The following is an 18,017-nucleotide window of genomic DNA, read 5'->3' as shown; positions in this document are numbered from 1 at the left end:
TTTTAAGCATTCCAGTTTTACTATGCTTGGCCACTGAAATGGTTGAACTTTCAAGGAACTATCAAGGTTCACAAAATACATATTCAATTCAGATATTGTTATGCAAATTAGTCACCACACATGTGCGTTTATCTGGGAAGAACATCACTGCTTAGCTATGTGGTTTTTCACAATTCAACTTGTAGAATACATAATGTTACCTCAAGGAAATCACATTATTTTATAACTGGAGAGGAGTTTTTTTTGTATTAAATCAAAGATCTGGAAACTCCTAGCTAATGCATCAGGGCTCAAAGTCAAAGAACATTTTTGAAAAGCCCGCTGGGGTAGCAATTTTAAAAGCTGGTACACTCATGGTCATATTGGGTAGTCCATAAGGTTTGGTAATCACGCAGAACCATGCACACAATTTGAGTGCAATAGATGTAAGTATTCTATTTATCCTGTTATAAGTAGGGCTACTAATTTAGAAGATGGTAACACTTGGACAAGAATTGGTAGTCTGTGTGCCTTGGGCTATATGTTATTTATCAAGCCCTGCACATACACGTAAGTGCAACTGGCTTGTTTTCTAAAGAGGTCTTTTTCATCTTTCGAATAATAAGAGACTTATTATTCAAAAGATGCATGATCTAAATCCGAACAGAATTACGGTGTCCAGCATCATATCCTCCTCCCCTCACATGTTCTGTTATATGTTCACTGTAAAGGGCAATGATTGACAGGTACTGGATTCTATTACTGTGCACACCTTCAGGTGGATAGTGAGAATACAAAATATTCACACTTCTTAGACCAGATATGTGTGTGTGTGTGGGGGGTGGGGGGGGTGGGGTGGGGTGTAATATTGACAAAGATATGGAGCCAGGAGTACAGTCATGTACTTGTCCTAATTTTGCTCATAGTTTCATGGTTTAGGTACTTTTATACAGGTGATTTAATATTTATTTAGAGACTTTGGTATTCATTGTTTCTGGATTCTGTAAATACATTAATTATTCGTAGGGTTTAAATGTTGTTGTTTTTGCTGATAAAGTGAATAGACTTTGATATTAAAGCAGCATTAACTGTTACTATTGATCTGTTTTCTTTGTAAATTTGGTACATATATAAAACATCAATAATCATGATCTGTTTCATTTGCTTCATGTATCTGATTCTAAATGGCTGACTAGTAGCCATTTTTAATTTGAAAATGTTATTCCAGGGTCTTGTCTCTTCTATGCTTTTACCAATTTCATTTATACACATAATATTTCTTAAAGAAAATCTAGTATTTCTTATTATTAGTATACATTATTAATCTGTATTTTGCGTGTACGTGGATGGATTTGATTTGAACTTGGTACATTAATAGAACATCATGGTAATTTGGTGCATGCGATTTTATTATAGGTTCAGGCCAAATTGAAGATATGTTCTTCATTCTTTGTAGAAGTGAATACCATTAAACGCTGACAGTTTCTAGCATCGAAAATTAAACGTTCCACTGTACAGTACTGTACTTTTTTCCATATTTATTTTTAAAAAGTTTTGATAAAGACCTATAGCCAATGGGAGAAATATGTTTAAAAAATTAATTTAGAAATGCACATTGTTCAAAGGATTAAAATAGTGAGAATATTGAATGTGTGCGGTTAATTCGAGGATAGGTTTGAATGAATTTTCTGTGTTACCGTAAAATTCGTAATTGTAGCCGCGGCTTAAATTAAAAAGTGAAACTCCGCCTTTCCAGTTAAATTACTAAAAGTTGGGGTGCGGCTTCTATTGCAAACATTTGGCCGAATCGAAAATAACACGGCGCTGGGATATGCAAATTAGACATGTCAGGGGTTAATGAGATGCACACAATACTTATGGCGCGTGAACAATGGGGCACTGCGGGGAAAAAACAGAAAAATAACACATTCGTATGAACACAAACATATATCATATTCACAGTATTTGTAAACGGTATACTCTTTTGGTAGGATGTGGTAGCCCTGAAAAGGGCCGTTGGTTTTGTGTATAGACATTTCCACACGATGTCACGGCAATGGGTTTACATTTTAAAAACTAAGAAAATCTTCGTCATCATCGTCACTGAAAAATATATCGGCAATCTCTTCACCAAGCTCTTCATCGTCTGTCTCAAGATCTTCATAAACCAGGTTATCTTCAGTGCCATCAAGAGCGTTAGATATACCAGTCTTTTTGAAAGAGTTTGTGACAGTTTGAGACGGAACTTTATCCCACGATGCGACGACTCATTCCAGTACAGTCTGCTTAGTTGGGGCTTTGCGTTTTCCGGCCGGTGTAAATATAGCGTCACCGGTCTTCATCCATTCGTCCCATTGGGCATGCATATGATCTTTTAGTGGTTTATTTACTCCAACATCCAACAGCTGAAGAAGGGACGTCAAACCACCTGGGATAACAGCAATGTCGACGTTACGGGAATACAGCTCATTTTTTACTTTTGAAGTGAGGTGAACGCTGCATGAATCCCACACAAGTAGACGGCGAGAGTCATCGTCGCGTCTTGGGAAGGTCTCTTTTATCCATGACAAACAAACTGAAATAAAGAGCAAAAAGTAAATAAACCTGACCAGGCATAAAATTTAAATACGGCAAAATAAATAAAACATAACATCTGACTTGTTTCTAGAACGAACGGATAAGTAGTTTGTTTACATAGAGTAGCCATCTTGACCTCAATGACGTGACAATTTTTTTTAGCAATCAGGCTCGCCCTGGACTTTTTATTCTATGGAAAGTTGCATCAAACTCAAAGTAATAAATTTCGAAAAGTAAATTATAAACACTCACGAGGTTCATTGATGTAGCCTTTCTCCTGAACTTCGACTTTTGTCTGTTTGTGAGATCGTCGAGTCGGCGTTTTCCCTTGAATATAATTAGTGGGCGGGTCTTTTTGCCTTCCGCTGTGACTGTGAGAACGACGGTGAAGCCTCTTTTTTCGGAACTTGTTTTTATATGGATGGCATATCAAATCGCAGCAACGTCTCATCCATATTATAGACATCGCTAAGAGGATAGCCATGTCGCTGTCTCAACTGAATAATGTATCGATGGAATTGTTCGATTTTGTCTTCAAAGTTCGGTGGAAGCTTTTGTCCAATGGAGGTAAGCACGCGAGTTGACAGCGCGTGACGTTTTTTAAATGAATGAAGCCATCCATCTGAAGCTTTGAATGTGCCGTCGGTAGTGATACGTCTTGCCTGCATTTGAAGCTGACGACCAGAGATAGCATTGCCATTTTTTCTATGCCCATCAAACCACTGCATAAAGTTTTCATCCAGACTGATGTTTTTCACCTTACAGCCGACACCTGGTAATCGTTTGGCACGACGCTTACTGGAGTACAGTTGATCTTTTGCCCGAATCCACTGGCGAACTTGTTTCTCGTTGATCCCAAAATGATCAGCCGTTTTTCGGTTGTTTTTGGACTCAAGTGCCATAGATACAACTTTCAATTTGAAAGCAGCATCGTAAGAAGAACGGCGATTAGACATCGTTGTGGAAATAAATAAATAATAAAGTAGCGTTGCGAAAAAAGTTGCGTGAAGCGAATAATGTAGAGCAGTAAGGAAACTAAACTCGAGAATGATTTAGCTGTGTATTGGGGGGTTTATATTAGCTAACTTTACTGTATTGAAAAACGTTTCACCCAATCATGGACAGGAATTTTTTGAACTGATTATCACTCAATCTTGTGTCTCGTTCACTCGTACAAAACATCACACGTCGTACAATAGTGTAAGTATATCGATGTCTGTCACCCATTCACTCTTGTGTTTTAGTCTTCAATCCCAAAACAAGGAAAAAACTTAACACATCATACAATACACTAAGTGTGCCACTCAAAAATGTATTGTTTGTAAACAGGATATGGAACAACCATGGACGGTCAGCACGTGGCAAGACGGGAAACACAACATACAAAAGTTGTTCGCATTTCAAAAATCCGGTGCGGCTTCTATTAATGGGTTTTTCGAGGATCAAATGTTGCAAATTTGGGCTTGATACAAAGTACCTAAAGTCTGGGTGCGGCTTCTAATAGAGTTGTGGCTACAATTACGAATTTTACGGTACATACTTTACACTGCACTTTTATATCACTTCAATTGACAGAAAAAAACCTAGTTCTATGTGTGGTAATGAAGTTTTGTCCATGGATGCCTCCACCCTGTATTTTGAACTGTGCAAAACATTTTTCATTTGCACATGCAAGTGCTTCACGTTCCTCACCTAGATGACACTGGTACCAATCAGCCAATTGGAGAGTGTCATACTTGTCATGTACTGCATTCAAATTTTGTGCAAAACCTTGTATTTCAATGTTGTATACATTGCATAGGACGCACAATGAACATTGTAAGTTACAGTGATTGGCGCATTAAGATGAGTGCAGGCAAAAGACTATTACCTGCTAAACAAAGGGATGTTATAAAAATTGATGCTGATCCTTTTGCCTCCATCATCTGGCCATTGTTAGCTTTCATACTGTGATTATTAATTGTAATCTGTCTTCATTGAGTGTATACGAAGATGTATCAGATGTAAATTGTGCCTTATTAACGATATATTTAGCGATATCACCAAATCATGTAGCTTTTTAGCTACAAAGATGCAGTTTATTGCAGTGTATAAGAGTATATAGCTCATAAAAATTGTGCTGTCTTCAATCACAAAATATTTTTTAGATTCAGCTCTATCAAAGAATTGTGTAGATTTTTGACTCTCGGTGAATCAGCTTATTGCTGCTTTGTTTCGAGAATAAGTGATTTTTTTGTCGTCAAATAATGGGTGGGTCAATGAATACATAAGAGAGCTGTGTGATTGCCTCCAAATAATGTATATGTCCTTGAATTATAATAATCAATCAGAAATGCTGATAAAAGCGCACTGTAATTCAATATTATACCTCCTGCCATGGGTCACATGCATAACTCCCAACAACCATAATCCTTCCAATAATTGGACCAGGCACAAATAGGTATTGCTGGCTGAATTGTTAGAAGAAAAATTTATTTTATGTGTAGTTGAGTTATTAAAATGGGTTTTGTCAGCAGGAAAAACCTCACTCCAGGTAATTTAAAACTGGAAGTGTATTAACAAAAAAAAACATGGAAAGATTCAAAGGTGTTACTAGTTTCAGTTCTCGTCAATAAGACAGATCAAGGTAAATAGACAGGATCTGAATAAGGCTAACTGCTGCCAGGTGATTGAAATGCTAAAGAAAAAAGAGAAATTATCGTTTTAGCAAAAGTCTGATTGTCTAACCAATGGGTTAGTCCAACTAATGAAAGGATTATGGATTGAAGCCTGCTTTGTATTGTGTTGTGGAAAATTGTTCTTAAATTTTTTTTGCTGTCCCAGTTGTAATTATTTTATAGTAATGGCCCTGTGGATGGTTTCAGGTAATTTATAACTGCATATTTATTTGGTATATTTTAGTAGTCTACACTGATTGAATAAAATATTGTAATGGTTAATCTTGAATAATGGATGTTGCTTTTATCATGGAATCATCATTTTCCAAAGCCACCAGGTGTGTTCGTATTGGTGTAGTCTGTATAGTGAAGCCATGGTTATCAATAAAATATCACCCTGTCTCTGATGTGTTCAATCATAGACCATATAAATGATTCAATCAAATATGAGATTTCATGTTGACTGAGCTGTTTGTATGCCTGAGGATCGTCTATTCCCTTGTTTTTAAAAATAGATGCTATGTTGAGGACAAGGGCCCAAGACGCTAGTAACATGCTCGCTGTAGTTATGTTAGTTAGTACTTTAGAACTGCAAATTATTTGCGTTATTTGCAGGAAAAACGATTAGTGCATGAATAAAAATACACAAATATTTTGTTTGCCTGGTGCTATATTTCTTGTCAGTATGTGTGATTTGTGTCGCCTCTGGCATTTTTTTTGATGGTATCAAAGGTTTTCTTCTGTTAAATAAGGTGCTAAAATCATATATATAATAGTGAACAAGCTGCGCAGGATTTGAAGTGTCATTCGTAAAATGCTAATGTGCCACACAGTGTCAGAATGGTGTATTGTATACAAACTTGCCATCATGATTGATGCTACATGTATGATCTTGATGCAGGAAGCATTCCACATTGCATGTATTTTATTCAAAAGCTCTTGTAAATATACGTACATTATATTAGTATCTAACCATATACATAAAAATGTTTGGGTCATTTACAAAATATCAATTTCTGATACTGTAATGTCAAATGACATAGACTGTGCAAAATTGTTACTTTGCACTCTACTCTAAAATCTCTTTGAGCAAAAATTTCTGGTTCTACAATGTAAACAACATACTGTAAAATATTTGCTGAAGGGCTGATTCAGTGAAATAAAATCAAGCAGATATACCTGTTTTGCTATATCTTACATTTAACTCGTCAAAAATCAGTGAAAATATTTAAAAAAAAAAAAGTTTTTTTTCAGCAAAAATTAATTCCAGCTGAAATAACATATTTTTCAATAGTTCATGCCAAATACACATGGCCAAGGATAGACAATGCTTTTTGCAATATTCATATGCAACATACATCAGCATATTACGTTCTTTGAATTGTGTATCACTGCACCTTTACCGTAAAAACTCGATTAATTCGCGGTAGTAAAAATAATTATTTTTTTAAGTGCATGAATTAATAGCGTAAAAACGAAAATTATTGGTTTTTAGTGCTCGAATTAAAAGAGTACTTTTAGATCGATTCAAAAAGGAGCTGTTTTCATAAATTTATTAGTGATTTGTTTTGTTTTCCAATGAACACGGTTACAGAACGTTTTTTTAGTGACTCTGAGACTCGTGGCTAGCGACATTCATGGCGTGTAGTCGGGCAGAGAATACGCACTGCGTCAAGGACCACACACCTTGTTACACTTGAAATGAAACAGTGAAACGGCAAAGGTCAGTCTGTACACAAACAAACAATGAACACGTGGCTACAAAGTAGCACTGCCTTTTTAGCTCCGCTGTTGACTTTGTCGAGCGGAGCTTATCATATGAGTGATTGTCCGTCGTCGTCGTCCGTCGTCGTCGTCCGTGTCAATGTTTTACTTTTTCGACTTCTTCTTGAAAACTACAAGCCTGAATGCTTTGATACTTGGTGTATATGTACCTTGGGTAGACCTCTCTTAGGTTTGTTCATTTCATGTTGATATCTTTAATTCTCTAATTTTGGTGAATATTTTTGTCATTTTTGGTAAAAAGTGATATTTTCGACTTCTTGTTAAAAACCGCAAGTCCAATTGATTTGATACTACATATATAGGTACTACATGTGGACCTCTCTCAGATTTGTTCATTTCGTGATGATATCTTCAATTCTCTAATTTTGGTGAATATTTTTGTCATTTTTGGTAAAAAGTGATATTTTCGACTTCTTGTTAAAAACCGCAAGTCCGATTGCTTTGATATTACATATATAGGTACTACATGTGGACCTCTCTCAGATTTGTTCATTTTGTGATGATATTTTCAATTCTCTAATTTTGGTAAATATTTTTGTCATTTTTGGTAAAAAGTGATATTTTCGACTTCTTGTTGAAAACTGTAAGTCCGATTGCTTTGATATTACATATATAGTTACTACATGTGGACCTCTCTCAGATTTGTTTGTTTTGTGATGATATCTTCAATTCTCTATTTATTTTAGTGAATATTTTTGTAATTTTTGGAAAAAAGTGATATTTTCGACTTCTTGTTAAAAACTGTAAGTCCAATTGCTTTGATACTATTCATATTGTTCATTTTCTAATGATGTCTTCAGTTCTTTAATTGAAATGTGCATTGCTAACAGCGGAGCTATCTCAGCCGATAGGCTGCTTGTTTTATTTTTCTAGGCATCGCCCAGGCGATGTTATGGCAGATATTACGAAGCCCATCTTGTCTGGAAAAATAACCCTGCGTTGATAAAAATGATCTCAAAAAATATTTAGAAAAAATAATGTTTCGCGTTGACTAAATATAATCATGCAAAGTATAAATTCAAAGTGTTTCAATACATTGGTGAGAGGTCGCATTTTACGTGAACAAGAACATGCACTATGAAGGAAAAGCAAGCCAAAGTCGAAACGGGGTGCATCACGGACATGACACAACACACGCTGCGACAACTGAGTGATCAGCGACATTTTGGGACGCAATTTAACTTCAAGTACTTTTTTGCGAAACTTGCTGTGCGGCGATGCTGACATCAAGTGTGTGTTGACCGAAGTTTGACCGCAAGTCATGCACTGAACTGGCACGTTTCCTTAGCAACCTTTTTCTTTCGTGCCCGTGCGTCAATCTAGTAAAATTGTTATTATATCCGAAGGTACTGTAATTACGCAACTTGTATGCAACTCTGTACTGGCTTTGAATATATCAACATCGTTTACTTAGTGCACTGTTTTTCTCATTACGCAAATTTGTTTACAATATTGTACCGGCTTTGAATATTTCAACTTTGTAATGTATTGCTTTCATGATAATTAGTTTTTTTTAACCACACGTTTGAATTACGTGCGGCATTGGGCAATGACCTCCAGAGTTCATGCACTGATATTTAAATTCGGGCCACCCAGCTTGACGCAAATCAATATAGTTACTTGTCATTTGTTCAAAAAATCTTTCAACTCTCACAAATACCATGGATGCGAAGAGTTAACTGGGGGTTAAATGAAAAGGAACGTCTTTCTTTGACAAAAAAATACGTCAGTACAACATTATGTGTGCAAGGTTAGATTTATAGAACGTACATGACTGCTTAACTCTTTAACTCTTTTTACCGAATCCAGTATAATGAAAATGTGACACGAGGTCAATCACCCGACCAATCAAAAACGTCAACTTACGCACCGCACCGTAGGGCGGTTCACTTAAATGACATAATAGAATAATGGCGGACACACGGTCGATGCAACCCTGTGGACCAGCGACGAAAAAGACCTGTACTAAGCTTTTCATCACGGAAATTCGTAATCGATGTGCTAACCAATGGATTTTTATCGACTAAGTAATAATCTTGCCTAACATCTGTAGTGTCGTGGGGGAATGATTTTTTTCAGGTCAAATCTTTACCAAACCTAAACGGCTTGCCAACTGAAAGGCTGTGATGACGGTTGGACGGAGATCATCTGCGATTGCGGCTACACCAAGTACTGATAACATCAAAACTCAAACAAAATGTATATTTTTAATGTCTTCATGCAATATATTCTGAGTCATCCACTTTATTCTGGCCCGCGAATTAATAGGATACAATTTTAAACATGTTTTTGAACGCCGCGAATTAAAAGGCTACATATAAAAATTAGCGTTCGAAAATAAAATGGGTGCGCGAATTAATAGAGACTGAGAATTAATCGAGTTTTTACGGTAATCAGATTCATAGGTTCACTTCCTGATATTTGTTGAATTACCCCTTCAGGGAAATATTTCCCGATAAAGCTGCAAGTATGTGACAGTGTAAGTTCAAAGGAAGATCTTGTATTAATGACATGGAAGCCATTTTAGTCGTTTAAAAATGTGAACTGCAGCTTGGTTGAAATGAAATATACTTTCAGTATGGTATGAAAAAAAACAGATCACTCATGCAAAACGTGTTTCTTGCCAAGTAATTTTTAATTTAGCACAGTCACAATCGTTATTATTGTAATTTTGGTTTATTTATGGTAATTTTTTCAGTTCTGTACATTTATCTATTGATTTGTACAATAGAGATACTTGCAATGTAGGTAGGTACGTGTACTTAGTCCCATCTGCAAAAAAAGTAAGGGTTTACCTGAAGCTAAAAAAATCTCAGCAAATAAAACTAGGAGACTACATGTACATGTCCATCAGAACCAGCAAGCAGTTATCTGTGCTTGGTGTGATAATGTGAGGTACCGGTAAGAATACTGACATCAAACTTCATGGATTGGAACAGGATCCTACAAGTGGAGGGAAAACTCATTTCATTCTAAATTCAGTTATATATCTACATCACAACAAATACATGGTCAAGTTGAGACCATAGACCAGTTAGCCTCATACTATTCAATTTCGAAGAAGTACCACCATATGTACTTTGTTCTGTTAAAAGTCCATCTCCTATAGACGTTCATTTAAGCCAACAGTTGCATTTACAGCTCTTTCAGGAATAGCATCCGCATTGCAACCAAGACAGTTCACACTTTGATGTTGATACAATGTATCTAACCATGTAGATTACTTCTACAACAAAGGAGGTATTACCACTATGGCACCAAGTGAGATTTGTTTTGTCTGAGGAGACTTAACTTGCGTAAACATACTGTCGATTAACCTAGATTAAAACACACAATAGTTGCGTTTACGCACAGCTCCTTTGCACGGGCTAAGAGGTCAAATTTCTTAGCCCGTGCTAAGCAAACGTGCATGAACGCTTAGCACAGGCTAAGGAATGCTAAGTATGGGTTAAATCTGATCCGAATTTAAGATGCGGTCTAGACCCTTAGCACGGGCTAACGAAGTGTGCGCGAACGCTTAGCCCAGGGCTAAGCGCCCTCTGCAGCGACCTTTGGGTGTGAACATTATGCACATGATCAAATATATCCAACTTTCTCATTCCCAAAATGGCAACCGAGCTTAGTGTACATGCTTCCATACTGATCGCTGTAGTAGAGCGTACAACAGCTCCAATCGTAGACAAAATAAATTTGGTTCGCTGTCAATGACATGCATTAATAAAACTCTGTTTTGTGTTACGCCGTTGTATACTGTTTCTGTGCATCCAAATAAGTTGGCTTCGTCTTCTCTAGCGTTCCTGTGCACGTCGCTTCAAAATTAGAACGAAACATGTCAGAAGCAGAAATAGAACCTCGCGCTTGTCATCCATTTTTCGTTCATAAATAGCGGCTTGCCAAAGGTCACCGACTGATGGTGCCCCTTAGCCCGTGCTAACGACTGGCCCTCCCTGTGCGTGGACCCAATTGGGTCGAGCCGAAATGCAAATATGCTAGATAAGCCTAAATCAGCTTAAATCTTAGCCCGTACTTCGTGTAACGTAAACACAACTAATGAATGTTTGCAATAGCCATTTATTTCAAAAGAGGGTTATTTTTTAAAATCGTGATTGTACAAAAACAAAAAACAAAAGAAATGTTACTATCAAGTATATAAAAAAAGGTTAGATTAATTAGTGAAAAAGCATGCACACAGTTGAGCAAATCAATGTAAAAAAAAAACATACAAAAAACTAATGATGTCGAGTTTGTGTTTCATTGGTTGTTTTTATATATGGAAACATGTATTCAGTGTTTACGGACAGGTTTGGCAATGACTGTTCGGTAGTTGACGGTGGCATTATGCTTCCCCATGGATATGCGTATGGGTACTGATAGAACATGGGGTAATACAGGTTGTACACGTTATTTAAAGTCGGTGTAATCGCGTACGACTGCGCCATCAAACCATCGTTCACTGGTGCTATCGGTGGCGGGTCCGGGTGCTATTGGTGGAGGAACGGGTTCTTTCGGTGAAGGTACGGGTGCGATTGGTGGAGGTACTGGTCCTATCGGTGAAGGTACGGGTGCGATTGGTGGAGGTACGGGTCCTATCGGTGAAGGTACGGGTCCTATCGGTGAAGGTACGGGTCCTATCGGTGAAGGTACGGGTGCGATCGATGAAGGTACAGGTGTGATCGGTGGAGGTACGGGTGCGATCGGTGGAGGTATGATGCTTGTAGTACATTCGGGCATATTTTGATTCTCGGTGTTCGGTCGGCTAGATTCTTTTGGGTTTTTTGCGGGAAATTTCACATGGAAATACCGAGTTCGTTTCTAGCGTCTTTTTCACTGGATTGCCATGTGCCGGTTTCGTTTTCTTCCGATTGTTTTCTTTGTTGAAATTGTCAATAATTGTTTGGAATAACGCAGATTCCTCGTTTGTCGGCACTTTCCCTTTGAAGTGTTTATTTAGAATTGCCTTGTCGATATTCAGTACGGCGATTCGTGTGGCCAAACTTCCACTTGCTGTTTGAAAAAGATATTTTTTCTGGTTACTACGAATCAAGGCGGCATGTATTTTTTCTCCAAACGTTGATTGTGATGACTCGTATGCCCGTTTTTTTTTTACGTCTAACGCCGTTTTCTTCCCTTTGATTTCTGTTAATAACTTTGATATTTTACCATTTAGTTTGGCGACGTCCTTTTTTTCTTCCTCGTGGCAATTTCCACATTGGATTCTGCCAGGGATTTTTTCTATTTGTTGGCAGTATTTGTTTGTATGACTTCTGTGCTGGGACTCCAAATCTTGGAGTTCAGTTTCCATCTCGTCAACTTCTTTTTCACGTTCACGGAGCGAGTTTTCGATTGGTGAACTGTACGTGAACGTGTCAAAAAAAATCATCAGTGTCTTCTCGCGTATGACTGCCGTCTTCTAAGTCTGCGAACAATGTGCGGGGCTGGAGAGCGTCACTTTCGGTTCGCCTAGTTGAAACTTTCTCTATTGTCTAGTTGTCATGTGGACTCTCAATACCCAAGCGTGAGGTCGGTGTCTGTAGCTTTTGCTACAGTGTTGACGATCATACGTCGATGAACTGCGCTGACTTTGGTGGAAAACAGGTCCAGGTCTTTCGGCTTCAGGTATTTCAAACAGTTGACATTCGTGAAGTCATGGCGAAAAAAATCATCGAGATATCTAAGTAAGCCCTTATCGATCGATTTGATAAACTCAAATGTGGTTTGCCGTTGTGGAGTACTGGGTGTGTTGCTTGCCATGTTGTCGAAATTGAAATGAATAGATAGTATTAGTGTGGTTAATTAATCTACAGAAAAATCGTTACGTAATAAATGTGTATAATTTTGAATAGGGGTGTACAGAGTAGGAACGCTTATTTTCCACTTATGATTTGAACACTGGAAATTAGTGTTTTGAAAAAAAAAATTATTATAAGATGAAACAACTTAAAAATAATGTTTTTGTTTTGTTTTGTTCTGTTTGTAAACGAGATGTGACTATTTTGCTTATGAAATCGAAATTGTGGACCCCCATTGTAAATGGATCATGGAATATCCCATGCATTTTGATAAAGTTGGGTTGTTATCTCATGGGCAGGAAGCAGCACACCTGATCCACATAGAACCGCCACTGCTTTATATACGCGCTTCATAGATTTGTAGAAATGGCCCTTTTTGTTCTAGAAAACTCAGTCATCAAGGGTCACCATGCATATCGCAGTAGAGTGTATATCGGCAAAAACTACCAGTGTTGGATCGAAGATTTCAATCCACAAGATGTGAACGCAGTTGGAGTTTATGATGACGACGTGTTGGCAGGTCACGTACCAAACCCATCCAGTACAGCATTTTCTAGGATAGTACAGCTCTACCCCGATGTTACTGTATACAGTGAAGTTACTGGGTTGCCTCGTCCAAGCGAACAACCATGGCCATGGATGTGGGCAAGGGGTGGCGGGATTATTATTGATTGCTGTTACATTGTTCATTCCAGTGCCACGTATCAAAACCAAGTTTTTGATGATTTACAAAGCGTTACACAAGCTCTCCCACAATGCCGCCTACGTGTTGTATAACATAGAACATCACGTTCAAACCAAACGGCCCTTTTTAGGGCCAACACATCCTTCAAAAAGAGAAACACCGTGCAATATACGTGTAAAATAGTATGAGTGTGTTCACATAACCAAGTTTAATAAAAAAAAAACATAACATAACGACAATAAATAACACCATCCATTACATCTGTGGTACTAGTATTAAAGCAGTTTGACGTTAACCATAGACAGAGGGTCTATGCGTTAATACAATACAACGGGGCGAATGAACCCTTAAAAAGGAGATTCACTTGTCTCTGATTTTTTAGCTCCGCTGTCGACTTTGTATAGCGGAGCTTATCATATGAGTGATTGTCCGTCGTCGTCCTGTGTCCGTGGTCCGTGTCAATGTTTTACTTTTTCGACTTCTTCTTGAAAACTACAAGCCTGAATGCTTTGATACTTGGTGAATATGTACCTTGGGTAGACCTCTCTCAGATTTGTTCATTTCATGATCATATCTTCAATTCTCTAATTTTGGTGAATATTTTTGTTATTTTTGGTAAAAAGTGATATTTTCGACTTCTTGTTAAAAACCGCAAGTCCAATGGCTTTGATATTACATATATAGGTACTACATGTGGACCACTTTCAAATTTGTTCATTTCATGATGATATCTTTAATTTTCTAATTTTGGTGAATATTTATGTCATTTTTGGTAAAAAGTGATATTTTCTACTTCTTGTTAAAAACTGCAAGTCCAATTGCTTTGATATTACATATATAGGTACTACATGTGGACCACTTTCAAATTTGTTCATTTCATGATGATATCTTTAATTTTCTAATTTTGGTGAATATTTTTGTCATTTTTGGTAAAAAGTGATATTTTCAACTTCTTGTTAAAAGCCGCAAGTCCAATTGCTTTGATATTACATATATAGGTACTACATGTGGACCTCTCTCAGATTTGTTCATTTTGTAATGATATCTTTAATTCTCTAATTTTGGTAAATATTTTTGTCATTTTTGGTAAAAAGTGATATTTTCGACTTCTTGTTAAAAACGACAAGTCCAATTGCTTTGATATTACATATCTAGATACTACATATGGACCACTCTCAAATTAGTTCATTTCATGATGATATCTTCAATTCTCTAATTTTGATGAATATTTTTGTCATTTTTGGTAAAAAGTGATATTTTCTTCTTAAAAACCACAATCATTTATGGTTAAAAATTATATTTTTGAATTCTTGTTGAAAACAGCAAGTCCCATTGCATTGATACTATGCATATTGTTCATTTTCTAATGATATCTTCTGTTCTTTAATTGAAATGTGCATTGCTAACAGCAGAGCTATCTCAGCCGAGAGGCTGCTTGTTTTAATTTAAATGCCATCAACCGAAGTCATGAACGTTAGAGGTCAACAACATAAACATTACGTTTAAAAAAATGAACAAATAGTTCATGTATTGAGAATGCACTATTAATTCAAATTTAACTACTCCTTCAAAGTAATGGAATGGCCCACTTTCCAAAGTCGGAAACGCGTCCCGGGACCCCTTTGTGTGTACACGTGATTTACTTTCTTATTCTAGCTCTGACTGCAAATCAAAGCGATCCTCAGAAATTATGGCACTTAAGCAAAACGCCAAAAATCGAATGTATGAACCAGGGCAGTTTTTGAGTACTGATTTGAGAAGTTTGATCATCGAAGAAGTGAAAAACAGAGGACATGTTGAGTCCGGTGAACTCCCTCGTGGAACATTGGCGCATGTTGGTAGGAAATTCAAAGTAGACAAACGTACAGTGAAGCGACTTTGGACAAGATATTGGCAAACTGGGTCCTTCCAAGCTAAGCGTCGTTCAGGTGGAAAGGACAAAATTCTTGGAAGACAAGAAATCGTGCTACTTGAAGGCCTTAAGCGAGAACGACCGTCTGTTTCACTCAATGAACTCCGGGACGAGCTGCTGCAATTCACACTGGTGACTAGCATCTCATTGGCAATGGTTTGTAGTACTGTGAAAAACGATTTCAGTGACAGTAGCTGGTCAAGGAAAAAAATGGCAATCACGCGAGGAGAGATTTACGGACCGAAACTTACGATACACCCAGGCATACTTGGATTACATCCATACGAAGTATCCATACAGAATTAAATTCATGGATGAGTCTGGCGTGAAAGTGAGTTGCGGTCAGCCTAAGTATGGACATTTGAGAAAAGGAGAACCGTGCGTTGAAGTCAGTCGCTATGCGGCAGGTGGTGTCAACTTCACGATCAACCTACTAGTTGGAGCTGACGTCGTCAAGTACTGTAGCATTGTCGAGGATCCATCGAATACCAACCGTTTCATCAATTTGTTTGTTGAAGCAGTGGAAAATTATACCGATGACGGACAACAGATCTTACAACCTGAGGATTTTGTTGTCCTCGACAACGCCCCAATTCACCATAATGAAGCTGAGGTTATACTTTCTAACTGGTTTGAAACGATGAGCATCGAATATATTTTTTTACCCACTTATTCCCCAGACTTCAATCCCTGTGAAAACTGTTTCGGTAAGATGAAAGAAATACTCAAAAGGGAACATTATCGCCGTCTCTTGCATGATAATATTGCGGTCGCCGTGTATGATGCTGTCGGCGAAATTACGCCAACTGACATTGTCGGTTATTATAACCTGACTGGATATCTCCAAGTCTAACTTTTTTGTCTATGACATAAACCAAACGGCCCTTTTCAGGGCCACTAAATATTCAAAAAAGAGAACTACCGTAATACATTGCTTGTGTTTGTGTCTGTTTGGTGGTTATGTGTGAGTTTATGTAGTACTAGTATATTAGCCCTGCGTACAATGCTGTGTGTTAGGGAATGCGTCCGGTTGATAGATGTCTTTCACCATAGCCCTGCGTACCTTCCACGTTGTACGTAATCCCTTCTTAGACAAGCGTCATTAAGTACACATTGGTGTGTACATGTTTTGTTTATTTTACGAGTTACTCCTATCAGACTTTATCTCAGTTAAGGTTGCAATGCGGATGCTGTACCTGAAAGAGCTGTATTGTTATTTGCATACTGATTATTAAAATCTAACTTAATTTGACCATTGGCAAATATGGTATACATCAGTCCCTCAACTTTGTCTGTGTATACATGTATATAATATGATATCTTTGTCTTTTCAACAACTACCCAATGTGAATACAAATTTTCCAAATCAAAGATGCAGAAGATACAGGCTTATTACTAGTAGAATCTCAATGTCATGATTCAAATCTGTGTATAATTATTCTACGCATATTATGTAGCGAATTATTGGTATTCTAAATGAACTGTTTTCACTCCTGTTGTATCTTAACCATTTACCTACACTGTACATGTACTTGGATTAAAAGTTGGTACATGTATGTTGTTGAATGTCTGATGATAGTTCTGTGCATACATGTAGTATTTTTTTTACCCATGTGCAATGTGTAACTAATGCATAAATGCATAGGGGAATGTCTACTTATATTTTGGAACCAGTGTGTTTTCCAGCAGTACATCAAGAGCAAGACTTAAATAGTAATTTTTTGTTGTTCAATCATGCACTATACAGGTTGAATAAAATGTTGATGAAATGTTTAATTCACTTCACATGGGAGCTCTTTCTAGAATCTCTGGTTAGTCATTAGATTCCTCACTCGGAAGTCCGAACAGACTTATTGATTAACAAGATTTGCAACTGTTATATTTTAAAATATAAAATTAAAATTAATATATAATCGTTATTTTGTTTTTATTTTCAGGTTTTCATTTGAGTGGTACAATTGTGGAACCAGGCAATCAACTTTATTCTGAACCAGATAGAATTTTTAAAGTGTCAATTAGTTTTGACCGATGTAAGATTACCTCGGTGACATGTGGATGTGACAACAAGGATATTTTCTGGTGTCAACATGTTGTTGCATTGTCATTGTACAGAATTCGTAAAGCGGACAGTGTGCAGCTTCGTGTACCCATATCAGAGACTCTCTTACAAATGGACAGAGAACAACTTCAAAAGTTTGCTCAATACCTCATTTCTGCACATCATACTGACGTTTTGCCCACCGCTCAGAAGCTTGCCGATGAAATTCTTCAGTCAAAATCCGAAATTAACCAATTACCAGGTAAAATTATATACCATCCCAGATCATGTTTGTGTTATTAGTAATATTGGCCAAATGCTCGTGTGGATTTCTATAGACCAGGTATTCATTGGTATGGCTACTTCAATTGGAATTGTACAGGTATACTATAAGAACCAGACTCAACACACCACAATGTGCAGACATCTATTCTCTGTAGTGAACATCCAGGAATTTTCACCATCACCGCAACTGGTGAAAACTGTGGCCGAAAACTCTCAATAAACTGTACTTTAGGCTATTTGTTGAGACTCTCCTGAACAGTGTAACAAGATTATCCCTGCAACATACTGTAAAAGGGGTAATTATTCACTG

At 37.3% G+C, this 18,017-nt stretch overlaps 1 protein-coding gene across 1 annotated transcript in view; it reads left to right on the top strand.

The window, feature by feature from the left end:
- The window catches only part of LOC100372912 (zinc finger SWIM domain-containing protein 5-like), a 42,646-nt gene that overhangs the window by 6,324 nt on the left and 18,305 nt on the right, over positions 1-18,017 (top strand). Inside the window, exon 2 of the mRNA XM_085503229.1 lies at positions 17,322-17,684. Within this exon, the coding sequence (XP_085359355.1) occupies positions 17,322-17,684 (363 nt within the window). The remainder of the gene's footprint in view (positions 1-17,321; positions 17,685-18,017) is intronic.

Source organism: Saccoglossus kowalevskii, chromosome 9, assembly GCF_978046115.1.
Source record: "Saccoglossus kowalevskii chromosome 9, keSacKowa6.1, whole genome shotgun sequence".
Taxonomy (NCBI): Eukaryota; Metazoa; Hemichordata; class Enteropneusta; family Harrimaniidae; genus Saccoglossus; species Saccoglossus kowalevskii.
The sequence above is the reverse complement of the archived record's forward strand: the minus strand, read 5'-3'. Positions and strand labels throughout refer to the sequence as shown.